This window comes from Phalacrocorax aristotelis, chromosome 10 (genome assembly GCF_949628215.1).
Source record: "Phalacrocorax aristotelis chromosome 10, bGulAri2.1, whole genome shotgun sequence".
Lineage (NCBI taxonomy): Eukaryota > Metazoa > Chordata > Aves > Suliformes > Phalacrocoracidae > Phalacrocorax > Phalacrocorax aristotelis.
The window spans coordinates 26,578,508-26,600,565 of record NC_134285.1 but is presented as its reverse complement, the minus strand read 5'-3'; the positions used below and the strand labels follow the sequence as shown (position 1 = coordinate 26,600,565).

The 22,058-nt window shown below is 53.6% G+C and overlaps 2 protein-coding genes across 4 annotated transcripts; both read left to right on the top strand.

Moving 5' to 3' along the window:
- The first annotated feature begins 1,182 nt into the window (after window positions 1-1,182).
- On the top strand, window positions 1,183-18,363 carry PGAP6 (post-GPI attachment to proteins 6). Of its 3 annotated transcripts, none has more exons than XM_075106124.1 (13): window positions 1,183-1,357; window positions 5,412-5,589; window positions 7,146-7,353; window positions 7,461-7,561; window positions 7,947-8,212; window positions 9,450-9,778; window positions 10,516-10,609; window positions 11,176-11,299; window positions 11,998-12,134; window positions 14,219-14,397; window positions 14,910-15,056; window positions 15,456-15,572; window positions 16,084-18,363. In XM_075106124.1, the coding sequence occupies exons 1-13, from the start codon at window positions 1,261-1,263 to the stop codon at window positions 16,378-16,380; spliced, it is 2,274 nt and encodes a 757-aa protein (XP_074962225.1). In that variant the 5' UTR covers window positions 1,183-1,260; the 3' UTR covers window positions 16,381-18,363. The 3 variants fall into 3 exon arrangements, with proteins under 3 accessions (XP_074962225.1, XP_074962224.1, XP_074962226.1); XM_075106123.1 differs by having other exon boundaries at window positions 7,428-7,561; XM_075106125.1 differs by lacking the exon at window positions 1,183-1,357 and adding an exon at window positions 1,819-1,955 and having other exon boundaries at window positions 5,412-5,593; window positions 7,428-7,561.
- On the top strand, window positions 18,343-21,756 carry MRPL28 (mitochondrial ribosomal protein L28). The gene is made up of 5 exons (XM_075106126.1): window positions 18,343-18,865; window positions 19,029-19,181; window positions 19,333-19,467; window positions 20,321-20,407; window positions 21,340-21,756. The coding sequence occupies exons 1-5, from the start codon at window positions 18,578-18,580 to the stop codon at window positions 21,415-21,417; spliced, it is 741 nt and encodes a 246-aa protein (XP_074962227.1). The 5' UTR covers window positions 18,343-18,577; the 3' UTR covers window positions 21,418-21,756.
- Window positions 21,757-22,058: the final 302 nt, after the last annotated feature.

Genomic DNA, 22,058 nt, shown 5'->3' with positions numbered 1-22,058 from the left:
CAGACAGAAGCTTTAGCCCCAGCATAGCCGTGCACCCTCAGATTTCGGCATAGACAGAAACTCACCAGGGGTTTTCTAAACCTTGCAATTTTTGTTGCCACCACAAGAGGAGGCAGATATCACTGCAGCTGGAGCTTCTGCCTGGCTGTAGGTCATGGTGATCCATGGGTGGCTGTATGTGTCCAGCTGCAGCACTGCCTGTGGAAGTGGAGGAAGCTTCAGTTCCAGCTTCAGCTTCAACTCCAGCAGCAAAAGGGAGACCCTCCCTTGTTCAAACTCACCCATTCTTCTGAGATGCCAAGGCTGCTTAGCCAAAGGGGAAAGGAGCAACTCACAGAGTCGCTAAGCCAATGACAACTTTTTAGTGTCATCACGTGTTTGGAGCAGCTGTCAGTCTGGACATGACATGTCCTACAGCATCCACCACCCCAAACAGTTACAGTGAACACTGTGACTGGCTTTTCTTGGGGAACAGGAACAAGTCTAAGGGATCAGAACTGTGAGAAAACAGGTATTGTAACACATTGTGGATCTGATTCTGCATTACATGAGATGAGTTTGATTTATGCTAAGATCTCTCAGATCTTTGACTTTGAATCTCATTTTTTGTCCTTTAAGAGGGAAATAACTATAAGTGCAGACAGTGTTGCAGGAAAGTCATTCATAAGGATTGACTGATGGTGAGTTGATACCTTTAAAGTGGAGTTGAAGGCTGAATTAACACCCGCCCGGCCCCAAGGTCACTCTCCTGGGGCTTACAGGGTCCTCCAGGGTAGCAGGGTGCCGGAGGACCACAGGACCCTCTGCTGCCCCTGGGTGACAGGTCTCCCTGCGGTTATCCAGGGTCTCGGGGTGCTGATAGGGCTTCAGGACTTTCCCGGGATCACAGGGGTCCCCAGGATAGGTGGGGGTCCCCAGGTCGGTGCTGAGGCTCCCTCATGATCTGGGCACCCCACAAGCCCCAGCCGTGCCCCCGAGCCCCGCCAAGGCTCCCCAGCTGTGCGGGCAGCTCCGGGTCCCCGGTTCATCCCGGGGGTCCCAAGGCTGCCCGGGGCCCGGCTGTTCCCTGCCCGCCCCGGGCTCCCCCGACGTCCCCCGGCACCCGTCCGAGCAGATCCCGTCCCAACTGCTCCCCGTTGGCGGCGGTTCCGCCGGGGCGGGGGCGGGGCGGGGCGGGACGGCGGAAGCGGCGGGGAGGCGGCGGCGATGGCGCTGCGGGGCGGGCGGCGGGCGGCGATGCCGGGATAGCGGCGGGCGGCCATGGCGCGGGGAGCCGGTCCGCCGCTGCGGCTGCTGCTCCTGCTCCTCCTCCAGCTCCTGGCGCTCCCCGCCCGCCGCGGCGACCGCACCGGCCCCGGTGAGTCCCGGCCGGGGGGGCTCCGCGGGGGCGGGGGGACTCGGGGACCAGGGCTGGGAGGGTGGTGCGCGTCTGGCAGAGGAGCCGGGCTGGAGGTCATCGCTGCCCATCCGTGGGGCGGCGAGGGTCCCGGGGGATGGAGGCACCGGTGGGAAACCAACCGGGTTACGTTAAAGTGAGCGGCGACTTGTCTGCCGCGCAGCCCCGGGAGCTGGTCTGAGCCCCCAGCTCCCGCCAGGAGTGGCTTTGAGGGGAGCTTTGTGATTTCCCGCGTGATTTGGGTGCTTGGGGATTCTGTGAACTGTCGCCTGTGGAGCAGCGCAGGTGTTGGGTGCTGCAGAGCGGCAAGAGGTCAGACCCGGACCCTGAGGGGTTTCTGCTGTGTTCGTGGCGGTGGTGGTGGTTGTTTTGCTTGGTTTTGCTTTGTTTTCAGGTTACTTTACTTCCAGTGCATCAAGGCAGCTGGGCGGGAGTGAGGATTTCGGCAGAGCGGTGGGCAGCTCTTCGTGGTGGTGCTGGGGGTCTGGGGTCCTTGGGGACCATGCCGCTCCCCCCAGAGGGTCAGTCAGTGGGTGCAGTGGTGGAAAGTTTTGGAGAGGTGAGGTTGGTTGCCTACTTCACCCCGTCACAGAGGTAGGCTTGTGCCAGTGGTGGCTATCTGCTGTCACTTCCTCATAGCCCGCAAAATGCGGAGGCTGCTCGGGGGAGCAGTTGGGTGAGATGGCCTTTTGCCCCAGGGCCCCCCCCCCCCCCCCCCCCCGGCATCCTGCTAGCTGGGCTCCCAGCTCTGGAAAGTTACCCTGTACTTGAGGTGTGGTGGTTGGTTTGTCTTGGCGCCATCCTGCCGGCTGGAGGAATGCCTCTGTAGGGTTAGGTCTGGGAGCCAGTGAGGATCAGCACCTCTCCAGAGGAGCAAGGGACCTCTTTCTGGAACATTTAGAGATTGATTTTTGACCCAGGCTAAAGGAATAAGGTTTCTGGTACATTATAAATGGCCAAACACCTTGCCCTATAGCTGTGTCTTGTCCAGAGTCAGACTTACTGCCATCTGTATAGCTTTATATTGCATCTGCTTTGAAATGTGGGCTTCATCTTTTTGATGGGAAGCCCTGAAACCAGCAGTGAATGTATCATTCCCTAAAACTACCATGAGATCATCTTTGGACAAACAAACCCAAGCTATCACAGGTGGCTCTTTATTCTGAAATTCAGATAACGTGTCTCCTCTCTGCATCTGTGATTCTACTGCCCTTTGTTTCTTGTCTTAAAAACACTTCTGGTTTTTGCATAATATGTTTGAAACCTGGAGAGGATGGAAACAACATCCATTTGACATCGCTCTTGCTTAGTTTAAAGGCTTGTTTTACATCATGGGACAATCGAGTGGGACTTTCCAGGTGTTGCCATGCTGGTGCAGTGTACTGAATAGTTGGGGACACACACATACAGAGCACAGCAAATACTAGAGTATGCTCTCTGGATGCAAATGGGCTGCCAGAGCATATGCCTCGCCTGTGGTGACCTGTCTTTCTGGCTTCTCCCTGCTGATACTCAGTTTATCTGCCTGTGGTATTTGCTTTCAGCCCAGGCGGAGAGTGCTTTGGGAGTTAGCTTACCTGCTCCCTGGGTACAGCTCTCGGGTGCTCAGCACAACAAAGCCACCAGAAGCTGTTTGTGAGTGGACTTTATCTATACCGGCGTTTTGTTGGTACAGCCAGAGCTGCTGCTAGCCTGGTCGCAGGCAGCGTGTGGGCAGGGCAGGTCTACCTGCCTGCCCTCAGCCTGTTACTGCACTTGAGCTTGCACCGTATAATTGACCAGGCCTTAATAAATAGCACCGCTGATGCTTGAGTTTTTAATTTTGCAGCCTGCCTACCCTCTCCTCCCCAAAAACCACACCAATCATGCTTCAGCTTTGTGAGAACATGCTGGATGGGAGATGACCATGACTGTCGGCTGTGCAGAGCCTGGCAGCCATGGGGTTGGAGCAGCTTACATCAAGGCAGGAGGGCTAGCCCCATGCAAGTTGTCTGATGGGACCTGTTGGGTTGAGTAGGGCTGGGGATCTCCCAGCCCTAATCATGCTTCGTGCCCCTGTCTGCCCTCATCCTGTGCCAAAACATCTCCATGGACTTCCAGAAATGAGCATGCCATGTGCATGCAGAGGGCAGCTGGGGGTATAGATGCTGCTGATTAAAGACTGTTCCCTTCTGTAGCTCCTGTGCATGAAATACGGCTGAGCTTGTAGGGGATTGCAGCCAGCTCTTGTCTGTAATAGCCCACATACTGCGCTAGCATTACAGCAGGGAGCATTTGCTTGAAAAGCCCCTTTTGTGGTCTCTGCTCCTCAGTGGCCTGGAGAGGAGTGTAACCCTGGCACAGGGACTGCATCTGGACAGCTCTGCCCATGTGCTGCGGACTTCTGAACACTGTCCTGCCCGGGGCTCACCCTTTCCCATGAGCACACCTGTCTCTGTGCATTAAGGTGCTGCAAACGCTGCTCCCTTGGCTGGACCTTGTGGGCATGGGGCCACTATGGCAAGGCAGCCACACTCTTCCTCCATGAGCAAATCCTCCGTTTGGCTTGAATGGCTGGTATTTCTTGTTTTCCTGTTTCCTCCTTTCCCTGTTTGATTTGCAGGGTGCCTGGAGGCTTTGTCTTGGCAATTTGCCAGGGAATTAAACCATGATTACCATTCCTGTCTCTTTGCAGTGCCGTGGGTGCAGGCCGGCATGTGTCCTGCTTTGGGGTATGAATCGTAGTTCCTGGTAGGATTAAGTTCCTCTTGGCATGAAGTATATCCCAAGGCTCTGGTCCTGCCTGAGGACTGTTTTCCTCTGTCTTTAGCATCTTTCTTAAACTCAGTTGGGTCCTCTGTGTTTCCAGCACGACCCTGTGCAGCGTTGGAGGAAGGCAAGTTAAACTGTGCTTGCTCCTTTATTCTCTTGATAGAAATGAGCAATGTGTGTCTGAAAGGTGCCATAGTTTCTCCCCACTCTAGGAATTCCAGAGTAGAAAAGGAGCATCTGGGAGGACTTGGCAGAACTGTGAACACATCTTCTTCTACCCCCTTGATGAGTGTTATGAACCTTGTTTTTGGGTGGGCAGCATGGCCTGGGCTCCACTGTCTGTGCAGTTTTGTCCCCTTCTCAACCCTGGTGTGATGTTTCTTTTCCATCCCTGAATTGCAGTCTGTCTGGTTTCTTGCTGACTGACTGGTTTCTTGTTGACAATAACACTAATGTATAGTTTTGCAGGTAAAATTATTCACAGGCTGGGGGTGATCTGTAGGCATAGCTGGGCAGAGGGATGAATGGAGGATCTAGTTAGTCCTAATGGAGCTTTGATTGAGAAGCTGTTGTCCTCATGCATGAACTTTCAGCCTACCTTGGGGCTGTTCCCACTATCCCAGCAGCCTTTCTTCCAGGTAGGAAAATCTTTAGACTTTGGAAGGTACGTCTGAAAGCAGAGTTAGGTTTGCAGCACAAGAGTTTTCATCACATTGCATATCACAGGAAGGCATTGTGTTGTGCAGTACGTGTCCTGAGCTGGGTGAGACCGATAATATCAGCCAGTGCACTCAGCAGAGTCAGACAAGGGCACAGCTCTTGTCTTTTGGCACCATAAACTGCTGCCGAGGCCCGGAGCACCCCTGCACTACCTGCACCCATCTGTTCTGTACCGTTTGCCCCAGGGTTTGCTGTTGCCTACTCCATTCATTGCCTTTTCTTGTGCCATCAACTTTTCCTTCTGACCTTTTCCTCCTCTTCCTCAGTGTCTCTGGTGATCTGTTGTCTTCAGAGCACATCTCGCAGAGCATAGTTAAGGCATCTTTTAGTGCTTTCTGGCTCCAGGTGATGGTTTTGTAACAGAGGTGTGGGTGATTCTGGCTGGAGGAACAACATGGATCACCACATATCTAGTGGGAATCAGGGACACAGAGGGCTCCGCTCCAGCAGCCTTAAAACTCCTGTGTGCTTCTGTGGGCAGGTGTAGCCCTGCAGCCTGCCCCCAGCAGCCACCTCAGCAAATACTGTGCTCTCTCACTTTCAGACTCCCTGTATGTCTCCGAGTACTTCTCTCAGAGCGCACAGAAGCTGTCCTTCTACAGCTGGTATGGAAATGCTAAGCTCTTCCACTTCCGTGTGCCAGAAGACACTGTGCTGCTTCGCTGGCTCCTGCAGGCGTCCCGGGGGAAAGGACCTGAGTGCACTAACATGGAGATCACTGTGTATGTATGTCCCTGTGCCAGTGCTTGCTCACATGGGCTTCCTGTCCTTCTCTTGTCCTTGTTGCTCCTGGCTGTGGTTGGTTGCTTGTAGGAGGCTAGGCCTCCGTTCTCCAGTTGCATCAGCCGTAGTTTCTTAATGTACTAAGTCTGTGTTTAAACCTGTAGGAGCATTTCATGTTCATGTTACCAGTGGATCTGGGGCTGTCTATCAGTCATGGTGTCTAAGAGATGCCTTAGAAACACTGGAGGGAGCTTCACAGTGAGGCTGGTGTTGCTGCTTGCGAGCAAAGGTGTTCCTGGACCTTTCTGTGCCTGGCAGGATCCTGTGCATGGCACCAAAGGATGTGGCAGGACTACAGGGGGCTTGAGAGGACCCAAAACAACTGGAGACAGAGAAATTCCCCAGGTCTGAGGAACTGAATAGATTGGGGACGCCTTTTGTGAGGGATCCAGGCTGTGTGTGGAGCAGAGATAGGAAAGGAATGCTGAGTCCTGCAGACCCAAGAGCATGAGTAGATTGCAAACTCAATGTCAGTGAAAGAAATGTAGCTTAAAGCAGTACTTGAGTTGTTGCGGGATTTGAGGTCAAAAACTCGCAGGTGGGGCAAGACTTTGAGCTGTATCTTGGGAGAGTCCCAAGTTTCCTGCGCGGGTTGTGCCCTTAGAGATACATGGGTCTCTGGTACCAACTCCATGGAAGTCTCGGCAGTGACTGAAATCTGCTGCTCAGTTTGCACTTCCCTGGTCTATTCTGGGCACAGACCAGTGCTCTTGGTTGCCCCAGAGCAGCCTGGAACAGATAATCATTCCCAGAAAGGTTTTTAATAGTTTGGGGATGTGAGGGACAAGGCAGCAGCTAAGCGATACCCTAAGAAATGAGCTCAAACAGGTTAATAACACATCACCTGTCATGTTTGCTCGCTGGACCTGTTGCATCTGTTGTTCTCTTGTAGTGCAATCCAAAAGCAAGCAATTTAAATGCCAGATTGGCTGCCCAAATCTCACATATAACTTAGCTGCCTGCTTTTCTACTGCTTTGAACATTGGGCTGCTTATCTGGAAAGCAGTAGTGCTAGTGTACTGAAGTCTGTCACATTGACCTTCCTTGGTGGGCATCTTTATAGTCTGGCTGCCTGCCCTTCCTAGAAGAGGGAATAGGGAAGATGCAGATCTTAGCTAGAAAATTAAAGCTCTTTGACAATTTAGCCTATATGGGGAATTGTTATAAAAAAGGAGTAGTCTTGGGGCTGGGGCTTAACCTTAGTAAGTGTTGTGGAAATTTGCTTTCAGGCTTGATGGAACCATGTAAATCCTTATCTTAATAAGCAGCCAAGTTGAACCAATCTCTAAATAAATTCCAGAGAAGCTAGTAGTAGCCAGTCCTCACCAGTTGAAAATCATGGCTCTGTGGTCTGCTTGAAAATGTGCGTTTTTTCCAGTGTGCTCCCTCTCTCATCTCAGGCCAAGCTGGGTGTCCACTACAAGTTTGTATCCCAGTTTATCTTGCCAGTATCTTTGCATCCCTCAATTTATTCACATTCTGGTTTCTCTCACAGGCACTTTCGCTATGGAGCCCCTCCTGTAATTAATCCACTGGGCACTCGTTTTCCTGCAAATGCAACTGTCCGTCCTTCCTACAACATAAGCATCACTCTGAGCAGCGCTGTGCAAAACACCACCTTTGTGAACATCACCACCCCTGCTGCCGGAGACTGGTTCATTGCTGCCCATCTCCCTGAGGCTGCTGGCAGGATTGAAGTGAAGGTGAGGGTCTCGGCCATTGTACTCCGCCCAGTGTGTCTTGCCACAGCTGACCCGTCTGCTCTCCCCACCTGCAGGGTTTCTCCACTCCATGCCCCTATATGTTCCAGGCAGATATGTTTGTGCTCAGACTCACTGATATGCCTGTTCTGGAGCCCGGTGTTGCCATGCCACAAACCATCGTCTCACCTGCTAAGCCGCTGCATGTCAAGTGAGTGAGAGCAGTGGATGGAAAGACTTGGGGCCATTGCAGGGTGGGATTTCCCATGGGTGCAGCTTAGGGGAAGCCACTGTTGTTCCCACATGGGGCTGAAGCCAGGGTGTCTCTGAGCCTGTTTGCTGAGCTCCCTGCGGCACTGGTAGGGTTTGCACGGGGAGCACACAAGTGCCCTTATCCAACTCTTTCCAGGTGGTCTTAGAGGTTCAGCTGTGGGAATTTTAGTTCTTCAAGGTGTTTCCCTTGGGAAGGATTTCCACAACACCAACCAGGGCAATCTAGTTCTTGCTGCAAAGCCCCAGGGACCATGGTGGGTCATGGCTGACTTGTGTTGAGAGAGTGTACAAGCTCTGCAAACTGCTGGTCCCTCCTTCTGCAGGGTCTTCATTCCCAGCCATGCTGCAGGGATGAAGTTTGAGCTGCGGAGCTGCGTAACAAGTGAGCAGAAAGCATGTACCATGCGGGTAGTGCTGGGCTCCATCACGCTGCCCCAGTCCTTCCAGAGGATTGTCACCTGCACAGGGAACATAAACTGCAGCCTGGCCCTGGACTCGCCCCCCTGGGAGAAGTGGCTGCAGATCACGGTGGAGAGTCTCGGCGCTGCCAATGCCAGTGTGTCAGTAGAGATGCTGGCTTCTTTCACAGGTGGGCTTCCACTTTCTTTATGGTCTTCCACTATGGGAAGGACCAGAGAGGACTTTGTCTGCTGTGTCTCTCTTGAGCCTTTGGGTGGCTGGCTGTAGTGGCCTGCATTCCCCAGCACGCTGGTTGCCTGGGCATAACCCTGGGGGCTGAGACCTAGTTGTTACTTTGGAGTCAAAAGTGAAGGCTCCAGTGTTCACCCGAGAGGGATACTCCCTGGAACTACCTGTTTTGGAAATACCTGAAAAGTTCGGGGTCTCTGAAGCAATGATATTTTCCAAAGGCTGTTTGGAAGCAGTGGCTGTCTTAAAATCTGGTGGGGAGAATAGTTTTGGGTAGATGCACCAGACTGTAATCATATGTTGACTATCAGCTGGCCATAAGCAGGCTACAGACAGGAAACCATCTCACAGAGATTTATCTGGGGTAATGTCTTGGTGACATCCCCTCACTGCAACCCATTTTAGGTGACACCTTGTGACTCAGAAGGTCACAAGGTCCTTGTGGCTGTGATAGGTACCTTTGCATCCTCTTATTACATGACCATAATCCCTGTTTGATTCTTGGAAGCTCACCAACTAGGTACATTTTAAAAGTTTTCTTCTGCTGGGGGTTCTGCCATCCCCTCCTCAAAGCAGAGCCTCGTCCCATGTGCTGGAGGGCCTGGCACTGGCAGCCAAGGTATTAGAGGGGAGCACTTGAGCCTCTGGGAGCAACAGACAGGCTCTAGCAGTGGGACTCCAAGTGTCACATTCAGCTCCATCTGCCACGACGTGATGGCTTGTGCCTGTAACTACATTGGGTTAGCTTCTCTCTTCTGCTCAGCATTGTCTGCTCGCATCTGGGAAATGGGTAGAGACTTCTATGCATCCTGTGTTATGGGACAGCTAAGTGCTGTGCTCTGCCACTGGCTAGTGCATACTCCCTGGGTATGTTGATGTGTTATGATACTGTGCGTTATCCCTTCTTCTGCTCCCCCTCCCCTGCCCTGTGGCTCCAGGGTACTTCCACCCACTGTACCACTGTCTGGCTTCCATCAGTGTCCCAACTTGTGGATGCTGATGCTAGAGTTCCCCCTGCAAAGATGGTGCCTTTCAGGGGCTGTAGCCAATACTGTAGTTCATGAACCAGCAGAAATACCCCCAAGTGCTATCACTTGAAGGTCTGCAGCTGCTGGGGCCCTGCCTGGATGAGGTGCTAGTCCTGGCTGTGCTGATTCCTCTCCTTTTTTGCTTTACAGCTTGCAGACCAGGAAGTACCAGTTCCTTCCTTAACTTCAGCAGCCTAAACCACAGCCAGACTGGTCCCAGACCAGGTAGCACAGGAGCAGCAGGGAGCTCTGCTCTGTCTACCGGAGAGGTTTCACGCAATGCATCCGACCAGAGGAGCTTCTGTCTGCAGAACCAGCCCGTTGTTCGTGAGGACCTGGATGTGGTGTCTGTGCGCTACAGGCTCTTGAATAGTCCCAGCGTGCCTGTGAACTCCCTCTCCCCGACCCTCCTCCTCCTCAACCTGAACACTGGCATGGACAGTGGGGGTTCCCTCGTGGTCAGTCTCCTGCTTAACAAGGTGCGGAGTCTGATTGATGGGATTGTATCCCCTTTGCAGGTCTTTGTCCCTGCTCCTGGGCTGGTTTGTCAGCAAACTCCAGGGGTTGTTAGTACCAGTGGGACTGTTGTTGTCACAAAACACTCTGAGCCTGTTTTAGCTGCTTCTAGCATGCCCCACCTGCCAGCTCCAATTCAAATGCCAACAGCTTGCTGGCATGTGGTGGCAGTGACGCAGAGGAGATGAAATGGAAAGCAGCTGCAATGCCATCTTCTCCACAGGAGCCTGGCATCTTGCCACCAAGAGAGGAGACTGAGCAGGGAAACCCAAGGATGTTCCTGCCCAACTCACTGATTCCCAGGGTCCTTCAGTGACACCCCAAAATCAGCCCCCTGAAAGTCTATGAAACTTCCTGAGGGCTGGAGTAGAGCTCAGCCCTGATGTCGTGCTGCCTCTGACTTCTGCCACCCAGTGCTCATGCTAAAGCGATGTGTGAGTGTCCCAGCTTTGGGGCAGTCCCCCTGTGCAGTTCCCCGGGAGGTTCTCTTGTCTTTCAGCCAGGATGTGACACAGTGGCAGTGCAGGGTGAGGTGAACATGGGTTTGCCAAGAAAGAGCTGCTGAATTGATGGGTATCCATGATCTGCAGGATTTATTGTCACCTGCTGCTCCTGTATACCGTGGGCAGCATGGGAGATGAATTGTGCAGGGGGGTGGCATCGGGGTGCTCTGACGTGGGACACTGCTCTGTTTGCACAGACATCCGTGAGCCTGGCCAATGCCACTGTGGTAGCGTGTGTGAGTGCTGCTTCACCGGTGCTGTCCCTCAATGCCACACAGAACTGCAGCACAGGTATGAGAGCTCCTGGCACCCACCATCAGCTTAGCTATGCCATCTCAGGTCTTTGCTTTTAGACCTCATGAGTTGTTAACTGACACAGAACTTTGTGGGGTGTCCCAGGGAAGCTGATCTTGGCACAAGTCCTCCTGAGATCTTTGTGCTGGCATATGCCCAGGGGTGCTGGGTTGCAGATGCTAGTCTGGCACTGGGAGTTAGCCTCCACCAAAGAAAGATCTGCTTATCAGCTGGGGCTCCTCCAGCCTTATTGGCAGGAGGTTTGGGGATGGTCAAGGCATTGCTGGTGTGTAGAGAAGCTGAGCTTTGCACTGGAGGACTAACCAAGCAAACAGGTTGTTCCAGGTGCCCTGTACTGTCTAGGCAGGTACCAAGAGCTGAGATGAAAGAAAAAACAAAGGTCTCAGGAGCAAGAGTCCTCTCTGTCCCCCCTGGTGCCTCCTGAGGACGGGAGCAAAGAGCCGCAGGAGTATCTGATTCCTGTGCAACTGGTCTCAGCCTGGGATTGCCGTGGGCTGTTCTCCCTTAGTCCTGGCCCATCACAGCACCCACTTTTCTTTAAGCTTTTTTCCAGGGCTACCCTCTGAGCTTGAGCACATCCTCTGCAGAAGCAATGCTGATTGTCCTGTACCCACAGACGGATGACTGGTTCCTCTCCCTGCAGCTCATCTGCCCAAAGGGCCATGGGTGAGTCTGGTGTGTCACCCCACCTTGGGGCTGATTCAGAGCACCCTGCCTCTGTGTCCTGCTGCCCTTGACTAGTATGAGCAAAACCAAACCCTTGTCTTTGCTGCCCTGCCATAGGCTTGTCTCACCTGGTAGGGGTGAAGCTGTGGCTGCAGAGGGGGAAGGAGGCGGGTGGCAGTGTTGACTTGTTCTCTTGTGAGCACCCAAGCAGCCTGTCTGGTGCCAAGCTGGCAGGTCTCATGCAGACTGTGGGTGGCAAAGCCTGCCCAGATCAGATTCCCCTTCCCCAGGAGGATTTTGAGGTGATAAACTGGTAAATGAAAATGCTGATGTTACTCCTTTGAGGGGTCTCTGAAATGCAGACAGTTGTGTCCATAGCCCTGTGGTTTGCCTCTTTGCTCGTCGCTTGCATAAGGGGCTGATTGCTTGCTGTAAAACAGTGCTGGTGATGCTGGGCCTGGGTACTGGCATCTGCTGTGGGGGTCTGGGGAGAGCTGACCCCTGCCTGCGCATCAGTTTGGCAGTCTGAGTGGAGAGGGAGCTGGCTCTGCTCCTAGCTCATGGAAGGGATGGAGCAGATCCTGAAATAGCTGGGAGCTTGCATGCACGAGTGTGGCCTGACCCTTCGGCACAGAGTTCCCTGGGCAGAAGGCTGCCCCGAAGGACCAGGGTACCAACACAACCTGCTCTCCTTGCAGTGAATGTAAGGCCACAGAAGCCAAAGTGACTGTCTTCGCATACCTCACCCCCTGCTTCAATGACTGTGGGCCATATGGACAGTGCAGCCTCCTGCGAAGACACGGCTACCTCTATGCTGGCTGCAGCTGCAAAGCTGGTGAGTGCATTTTCCTAGGAAGTGTTGCCATCCTTCCCAAGGGGAGCCCATGTTTTTTAGTGCTGCTGTTTGGGTCAGGGAGTGTGGGGTCTGCCATGGCTGCCAGGAACAGCCTGAGGTCTCAGTGCCTCCCCAGGGAGCCCTTGGCACCCATGGTGGCCTCTTTGGGAGCATCCTGGTTTCCCTGAGGAGTGCTGTGGTCTAGGAAGCACAGAGCACCCCAGGGGAAATAAGGAATCAGGCTGAGGACAGCTTTCTGCTCAATGGTCATTTCACCTACAGCTTGGAGACTCCCAGGGCTTGGAGAGGTGCTTCTGAGCATCACCAAAGAGATCAGAACGCCAGCAGGGCAGTCAGAGCCTGTGTCTTTCAGGGCAGTTTGTTACATAGGGCCCTGATAAGGGATGCGATGAGGCCAGGCTGCAGTCCCTGTCTGTGCTTCGCCATGGTGCCCTGTCTCCTTTCAAGAGCCAGCACTCAGGCCAGCCCTTAGACTCAGAGGTGCGCCTGGAGGAGGAACATCTGTGTCAGCTGCGAATTATCTTAATGGGGTGAGAAAATTGGGCGGGAGTCAGTGGTGTAGGGAAGATGATAGCTCTGCTGTGCTTGGGTGGGTACATGTACCTGTTCTCAGCAGAAGGACAAGGCAAAATGTGGTTCACTGCTTTGGGTCTGAGCCAGGATGTCCCTGCTGTCTGCTGCAGTGCTGATGCTGGGTGAGGAATGAGAGGGAGAACAGCATCCTAATTTCCCTGAGGGGTGCCAGGTTCTGGGAAGCATATAGCACCCCAGGGGAATTGGGGAATCAGGCTGAGGACAGCTTTCTGCTGAATCACTTGGAGCAAAGTGCCCCATCTGCATATTCGTGACCCAGAAATAAACTGGAGAGAGCAGCCTCCCTGGGCCCTGCCTGGCAGGGAGCCAACAGAAGATGCAGAGCTGTTGGCTTGGTTTCTAGTGGCACTGTTATAGAACGGATGCTACTTTTAACTCTGCTTGTTGACTGTGGAATGCCTGCATGCACCCAGGCTGCCCTGTGACTGACCTCCTTTCCCCAAAGAAGGGCATGGGCATCCTAATCCTGAATTAAAATAAAGGAAAAAAAGGTAGGTGGGGTGTTTTGTTTTGTTTTGTAGGAGACTGTCTCAGCTCAGTCCTTGGTATCCCATCAGCAGGCTGAGAATTGACCCCCCCCCCCCCGTCAAGCCTAGAGTGTGCACTGTACTCTAGGAAGTTTCCACTCCCACCTGCCCTGCGCAAACGTCAGTGTCACCCTGGGCTGAGGCAGTGGGTTTGGTCACCCTGGAGAAGAGGAGTTAGAGGGGGATTGAATCACACCTTTCACTGCCCACAGGGGTTACAGGGACCCTGGAGCCAGGCTGTTCTGGGGGAGCATAGGGGAAGGGCAAGAAGATACAGACACAGGCTGCAGCAAGGAAACTTCTAGCTAAATCAAAGAAGACAAACTCTCCTCCATCGAAGTTGTTCAGCTTTGCACAGTATCCAGGTCTCCAACCTTGGAGATCTTCAAAACTCAGTTGGTCCAGAGTTGGTCCAGAGCAACCTGAGCTGGCTTTACAGTCTGCCCTGTTGTGACAGGAGGTAGGACAGGAGCCCAATGGCTTCCTTGATCTTGTGGATTATTCTCCGCCTTGGTTCCTGGGATGTGTAGGGATGCACCCAGCTTAAACCATCATCTGAAGCATCTGGCCTCAAACACTTAATGTATCACCCACAAGTAGCATGTGTGTTGAGTTACTGTAGGGATGAAAAGTACCAGCCTGGACACACCCATACTGTATGTAGAATGGCCCCTGCTATGTGGGAACAACCTGGGGGATGTCCTCAGAGCAGACACAGGGCTCTACTGGGGTTCCCCAAAACTTCCCACAGTAGTGCATGCAATGAGTAACAAGACCATCCTGAGAACAGGAGTGCGAGTGGCTGATGGAGCAAGGGAGAGGAGGCCAGGAGGTAGCCCTGGGGTGCAGTTGCTTCTTCTGAGGAATCCCAGGCTCCTGCTGGGTGCTGTGGGAGGACAAGGCAGGGCATGTGAGATCCACACAAGCCTCTCTGCTCTGCAGGTTGGGGCGGGTGGAGCTGCACGGATGATACCAAGGCCCAGTCTGTCAGTACGCAGAACCTGGCCACCCTTCTGCTCACCCTGAGCAACCTCATGTTCCTGCCGGCTATAGCGGTTGCTGTTTATCGCTACTACCTGGTGGAGGCCTCTGTCTACACCTACACCATGTTCTTCTCCACGGTAGGGATTGCCTTTTGTCGGGTCCCCTGCCAGCTCCCCCAAGCTGCATCGGACTGCAGCATCGGACTGATGCATCAGAGTGAAGTCCTTGGTGGGGCAGTCCATCCTGGAGCTCCACAAGGACCTTCTAGAATCATTGGACAAGCAGCTGCATGGAGATGTCCTGCCCCTTCAGAGCTTGGCAGGAGTGCTATTTTCATTGGGCTCTTCCGCCTGCACTGTGGGTGCTCATGTTTGAGGGTGGGACACCAGAGAACTGAGATGGGGTTGGAATGTTGCACACTTGAAGGGTGCTGTCCTAAGAGCTCTCTGCCGCTGCTGGGAGGGCGCAGGTTGATGGCTGCTCTCATCTGCTTTCTGTAATGCCGTGGTGGTTTGGTGGAGCTTCCTGGAGGCATTGCCAGGAGGGATCATGGCTACCATGGGTTGAGCCTTCTTCTGCCTCTCCTTTCCAGAAAGCAATGTGCTGCTGCTGGATTCATGCTAGCCTTTGCTTTTGTCCCCGGCTCTAGTTCTACCACGCATGTGACCAGCCAGGCGTCGCAGTGATGTGCATCATGGACTATGACACACTACAGTACTGTGACTTTTTGGGCTCTGTGGTGTCCATCTGGGTGACGATCCTGTGCATGTCCCGGGTGAAGAAGATCCTGAAATATGTGAGTGTCAGGTAACCCTATGCAGCAGGGCCAGATCTGAGCTAGCCAAGCTGCGGGTGGCCGTGCTGAGCCCTCTCAGGGCTGTATTTTAATGACACAGCCCAGCCTGGTGACAAAGCCTGTTTGTCACCCAGTGCCACCCCGATTTTAAAACCAGTGGGTGGTTTTGTCCCAGGAGTTCAGATTGTGAGCCTGTGTGCTTGTAGGGACTGGGCCTGGAGGGATTGAGATTTGTGGGAAAGGTTTGTGGGTCCTCTGGCTTCTGCTGGAGGTGATACTCCTGAGTCATGCATGCATGCAGGGCTGGGTGGCCAGGAGTTTCTCCCTGCCTCTTGCATGGCTGGCTGTGTTCTGGCAGCAGATGAGCTGCTAATGATAGTGGTGGTGTCTCATTCCCAGGTCCTTTTTGTCTTGGGGACCTTGTTAATTGCCATGTCCCTGCAGCTGGACCGCAGAGGGGTATGGAACATGATGGGTCCCTGCCTCTTTGCCCTCATCATCATGATTGCAGCATGGGTAAGTACGGGCAGCCAGACAGGACCTGCTGCCCTTAGCTCCCCTCTGGAGAATGACGGTGGCAGAGCAGACCCCAGGCTCCAGCCCATCCACAAGGAGGGCTTGATCTCCTTGAAGCACCCAGGTGGAGGAAGGGCAGGGCAAGGGATTTGCCTTCCATCCCTGCAGTAGCTGAGAAATCCCCTGGTTGTGGGTCTCAGCACAGTCCAGCTGCTGCAGCTGTAGTTCAGCACACACCTGTGACTGGAGTGTCATCCCTGAACAGTCGGCTGTTGCCTGTGCCCTGGGCAGGAGTTATGGTATCTGTGCTGGGCTTTGGTGCCACAGCTGGATAGGGACTCTTGCACACAAGAGATGGGCCCAAGAAAGGGGGAGGCAGAATTTCTTAGGTGTAGCAAGCACACCTTCTTGTTGTGAGGTTGGCAGATGCTCCTGGGTCAGGCAGCGCTGCCTATTTCCCACTGTCTAATCTGCTTAGCTGCTTAACCCTTCTGTGCTCTCGTACCTCCAGGTTTACCACGGAGTGAAGCGCAGACACTGCTACCCCTCCTCATGGAAGCGCTGGGTTTTCTACCTCCTCCCAGGGATCACCTTGGCTTTCATTGCCATCTCGGTATATGCATTCATGGAAACCAATGAGAACTATTACTACACCCACAGCATCTGGCATGTTCTGGTGGCTTGCAGCGTTGCTTTCCTGCTTCCTCCTCGGGACAAGCATAAGAAGCCCTGGGCCTGGTCACAAAAGCTCACTTGTCGCTATCAGATCTGCCAGAATGACCGTGAGGAGCTCTATGCTGTGACCTGAAACTGCTGAATTCCTGGAGGCAGAGGTGGAAGGCTGGTGAGGTTGCACTCTGCCTGGGCTGCGCCTCACAGACATCAGCTCTTATGTGCTCATTCACTGGCTGGGAGAGCGCAGTATGGACCAGGTTTAAATATGAAGACGGTGGGCTTGTCTTGTGAAGGCAAGTTTGAGGCCACCTCTGCTTTTCTGCTTGGGTGGGACAGGTTCTTCATTGTTCTAGATCAAAGAATAGCCTGTTCCCTACCTCCATGTGGCCCTGGGGGAAATCGCCAACCCTTACTCCCCTCCTGCTGCATCCATGAAGCTAGGGCTTAGCCCACACTGAGCTGGAGCCAGGGCTTTGGCTGCTGGGCTCTTCTCTGCACACCCTGTCCTAGCAGAGGGCTATGGGACAGGGATTTTCCTTGCCATCCTGCAATCAGCATTTGAACCCAAAAGAATGGGTTTCTTCTGACCTGGGGGGCAAAAGCTGTTGCGAGCCCTTGGTGCTGATGGGAAGGGAGGGAGCTGATCTTGGCATGCACTGGACCCTTGGCTGCCACCTCTGCAGGGGTCTGGAGCCTCTCTCCCCATGAAACAGGTGGTGCTGCTCTTACCTAGTCCCAATTCAGGGTGGGGGGCAAGAATGAGGCCAGGACTTGGGCCCTGGATTCAGGATCAGGCTTGGCAGGGATGTGAAAAAAAACCCATGTGGGGACATGCAAGAGGCATCAGCAGCATCTCCCCCAGAGCTGTGAAACCCATGGCACTGCAGGGTTTAGTCAAAGTTTAAGTTTAGCCCTCTTAGCTCATCTGGAAGGAGCCAGGCTGCTGCACTGTCCCCTCCCTCTCTCAGTGTTCAGGTATTCACCGTCTTCCTCCCTTTTGTGGGTTTGGCATGTGCACGGCTCTGCCTGGCAGCGTAGGTGGTCCAGGATGGTGCCTGAGCTGCGCACCCCTCTCTGCCTCAGAGGCTGGATGTGTTGCAGAGTTGCAGCTGGTCTGAGGCCACCAGCAGTGTCCCACCCCAGCCTTACTATAGGGCACGCACGCATCAGAAAGCAAGGGCAGAAACTTGGCAACCAGGAAAGTTGTCTTTGCCCATCCTTATTCTATAGATAAGGGCTCAAATACATTGTTCTTTGCTGGTTTAGTCCAGCTGTGGTCAGTCTGGTGTGTGCTGCTGGGAGCCCATCCATGGAGTCCCTCCTCAGGTGGCTTTGGGGAGGAAGGAGCTGTTAATGAAGGATTTGTTTCCTAGTTTATAGGAAATGGGGTTACTACTTTGCTTTGAAAACTGCCCAGCCTTCTGCTCAGCTCTGCACTTTATCCCTCTCTCTCCCCTTCCTCAGCAAGCTCTGATGTTTTAAGCAGATGCAGGATGAGCAAAGGACACTTGTCTGCACCCAGCAGCGTTGTCCCTTGTCACCTGTGTCCCCTGCGTTTCCTTTTGCTGCTGCCATCCACAACACTGGCAGCATGGTGGGAGTGGGGGACATGGGCCCCTTGGACCTTCCTCGAACTCTTATCACTTTTAGGCACTTCCCCCCTCCCCCCTGGTTTGCACAGCGGCGTTGCAGGGCAGCTGTGCCCTCTGTGCCAGGCAGCTGGTCTGGCCCTGGTGTTGCTAGTTACCAGAGAAAGCAATAATTCCTCGTCGGGCCTTTACCTTCAGGGGCTTCCATGCTGCAAAGCAGGAGAAGCTTTGGGCCGAGAACTCCCACTAACATGAATGTTTAGTTTCTGTTTGATTGTTGAAATTCTGCTTTTGCTCTCCTCCACCGCGACTGTTGGCCCTGGCACAAGGTTGAGTTAGGTGCCTGGAGGATGGGGGGTGTTAATTATTTTGCGTAAAATCTGAGCAATTCTTGTGTCTGAGGAAAAAAAGGTTGTGGGGCTGGTTTTTTTTTTCTTTGCTGTTAATACCTGTCATTATTTTCTTACGGTAAATTTTAAGGCTTACAATTTTATAATTTAATAAAGGTAATGGTATTTGAGGGCAAATACGTGGTGGCTGGAGTCAGGATACAAGCAGCAAGTGCCAGAGGGGCGCGGGCTGCGGGCAAAACGCGGGCGCGGCGCGGCCCCTGCCGGCCGCCGTCGGCACCCCTGCGGCCCGTCGGCGCCAGCCAATGAGGGACGGCTCCGGTTCCACTTCCGGCTGGTAGGAGCGGAAGCAGGCAGCAGCAGCAGCAGCAGGAGGAGGAGGAGGGGGGCGATGCTGCTGCACCGGTACGCGCCACGGCTTTGGCCCGCCCTGCGGCTGCGGGAGGGCATCTGTGCGCGGTTGCCGGAGCATTACCTGGCGGCGCTGCATGACGAGACGCCGCCCACACCCGTGCACTGGCGGCCGCTGGGTGTGCGCTACCGGCGGAACCCGCGCACCGGGGAGCGGGAGCGGGTGCAGGACGTGCCGGTGCCGGTGCACCTCCCGCCCGCCGCCCACCAGGGCCTCTGGGGCGGCGAAGGCTGGATCCGCGGCTTCCGATATGCGCGCAACGACAAGGTGAGCGCTCCGGGTGTTCCCTGCCCCGGGCGGCCGGGCCCCGCTCCCCGCCATCCCCCTCCCCGCGGCACAGTGCCGCGTGTTGGGCCGCCCACCCGGTCCCTGGTGCAGCCGTTCGGTTGGCAGCGGCATCCCCGGCCCCTGACCGCCGGCGTCTGTCCAGCTCTCCACCAGGCTGCCCAAGACGTGGAAGCCGCAGCTCTTCGACCGGCAGTTCTACAGCGAGATCCTCGATGCCACGCTGACCATCACCGTCACCATGCGGACACTGGACCTCATCGATGAGGCTTATGGCTTTGACTTCTACATCCTCAAGGTAGGGCCCTGCACCCAGCAAGTCTGGCGTGCCCTGAGAGCCTCAATGGTGTGCAGACAAACTGCCAGTGTTGTCTACGTGTTGATAGCCTTGCGTGTTCTCTAGCAGCTGGCCTCTTGGTGCAATTCAACATCAGGCTTTATTTCTCCAGACTCCAAAAGCTGACATGTGCTCGAAGCTTGGGATGGATTTGAAGCGAACGATGCTGCTGCGACTTGCACGGCGGGATCCTAAACTGCATCCCAATGATCCAGCCAGAAGAGAGGCCATCTATAATAAGTACCAGGTGGGTGCCTGACCTGCAGTTCCTGCCCTGGTGTCTGCAGCAATGTTTGTCCAGACTGGTAATGCCTTAATCACACTGTCACAGAATAACAGAGTGGTAGGGGTTGGAAGGGACCTCTGGAGATCATCTTGTCCAACCCCCCTGCTTGAGTAGGCACACCCAGAGCAGGGGCACAGGACCGCGTCCAGGTGGGGTTTGAATGTCTCCAGGGAAAGAGACTCCACAACCTCCCTGGGCAGCCTGTGCCACTGCTCTGTCACCCTCACAGGAAAGAAGTTTTTTCTCATGTTTAGGTGGAACTTGCTGTGCTCCAACTGGTGCCCATTGCCCGTGTTCTCTCGCTGGGCACTATTGAAAAGAGTCTAGACCCATTGTCCTGACACCCACTCTTTAGATATTTATAGGTATCGATTAAATCCCCCCCTCAGTCTTCTCTTCTCCAGGCTAAACAAACCCAAGTCTCTCAGCCTTTCCTTATAAGGGAGCTGCTCCAGCCGCCTGATCATCTTGGTAGCTTTCCATTGGACTTGCTTAAGCGGTTCCCTGTCCTTAAACTGGGGAGAAACACTACCAGCATCCATGGTCCATAGAGTTGTGCTGAGCAACAGCCCCAGAACTACACAAAGGAGAGGCACAGCAGCAGGCATGACTGATTAGAGGATACATGACCCTCACAAAGGAAAAAGGAGAGAAGGGAAGCAGACTTTGGTTACCAGAAATAAGGGAACAGTATTTTAAAATTTGTCCGTAGTAACGTTCCCACTGTATCACGTGTTTGTGAGTTGGGCTTAGATAGGATTTGCATTTTAGTCACTTGGAAAGACTGTGCTACCTGCTCCTTCTTTTATCACAGGAATTTGTGATCCCAGAAGAGGAAGCTGAATGGGTTGGCTTGAGTTTAGAAGAAGCAATAGAAAAACAGAGGCTCCTAGAAAAAAAGGTGAGTTCCTGAGGCAGTGCTTAGCACAGAGGTGTCTTAGCTGCATCAGGCTGCATGTCCAGCTGATCTGAGCAGTCCTGAGTGGTAGAAATGGTGCTCCAAAACTCCTAAGCAGCCACATGAGCCCAGTTAAATTGGGGTGCCCGAAATACAGGGCTGAGTTAAAGCACATTGTGAAACCAGATCCCCCAATCAGGGGAGAGGTATGTAGGGGGATGGCTCATAACTCCTGCCCCAATGGGTGAACCTCTTTGCCTTTGGTTGCCTTCTGCTGTACTTGTGCTCTGGGACACATGGATACAAGCTCAGGGCATTGCTTAGTTTGTGACCCTCTGCCGCTGCAGATTGCTTGTTGGAAGTAATACACAGAGGAGGGTGCACCAGAGACCTGCTGGGGCAGAAGGGCTTCCTGGGGCACTGGGGTCTCTTGGTGATGTTTCTCCCAGACCCATTGGCTCCTGTTGTGGCTGCAGCATGGACGGAAGGGTCAGGAGCACTGAGGTGGTGCTGGGGCCTGAACCCTGTGGGGTCCAGCTTCTTCAGGGAGTATGTTTGTCCAACGTGCTTCAGTACAGCTCTGATTTAGGGTAAAGTGAGGAGAGAGGCAAGCATTTTTGGAAGAAAAGGGAACCCTGGGAGCTACTGATGATTCTCAAATGCAGGCAGAACTGGGAAAACTGATGAATGTCCCACACAGGTGTCTGTCATCCTTGAGGCAAGCTTACAGAGCTGAGGAGGAGGAGTTGTGTCTGGAGGAATAGCATAGCAGGTAGTCTCATTCAGCCCCTGAAAAAACACCTGGCCCATCTTCCTCTGGTTTTAAATGTTAATGCTCCCGCAGCACTACCTCCCTGGACTCTCCATTAGACTTCACCCCTTGCTGCTGCTCAGGTTCACTCTTTTTAAGTGGTTTATCCTCTGCTTTGTTTTAGGACCCTGTCCCACTCTTTAAGGTATATGCTGAAGACCTTGTCAACCAACTGAAAGAACAGGCACTGCAGAAGCAGTAGAAGGAAAGAAACCTTTGGAGCAAAACCCCTGCTGCAGATCAAGCTATTGGGTTCAGTGTGTCTTCTGTCTGAACCACGTTGTGTGGAAGGGGCCACATGACAAGCATGTCCAGGAGCGTGTTGCCATTATCAAAGTCTAATGACAGCCTAAATTCACTGAGAAAATGTTCCTGTGGGCTGAGGAAAGAATTTCTGTCCTGTGGCCTCTGAAAGCATCTTTGTAAGACTGACTTAATGTGGTTCTTCTGCCTGTACAAGTAGTTGGCTGCTTTTGAGAGCTTGATCATGATATAAAATTAAATATGCATTTTGGGAATATTAGTAAACTTTCCTCTGATACTCATTGCTCAATAGTGTATTATAGCAGGGGCTGTGAGACATGGTGGTGTAACTTAGATCGGACCCCAGCCTTCTGCAGCAGATGATTGTGCCCCAAAAGCACGACCCCAAACCCCTGCCTCAAGCGGTGCCTGCCAGCAGGTGGGGCTGAGCTCCCTATAGCTCGCTCCAATCCCTTGGGTTCCAGCTCTGTTTCTGTTTGAAGTTGGTGATTTTTAAATCTTTTATTTTGTAAAAGTGTAGTTGAAGAGAGTGTGCAAGCCTTTGCTCCTCTCTGGCAACAAGAGACTGAAAAGCACTTA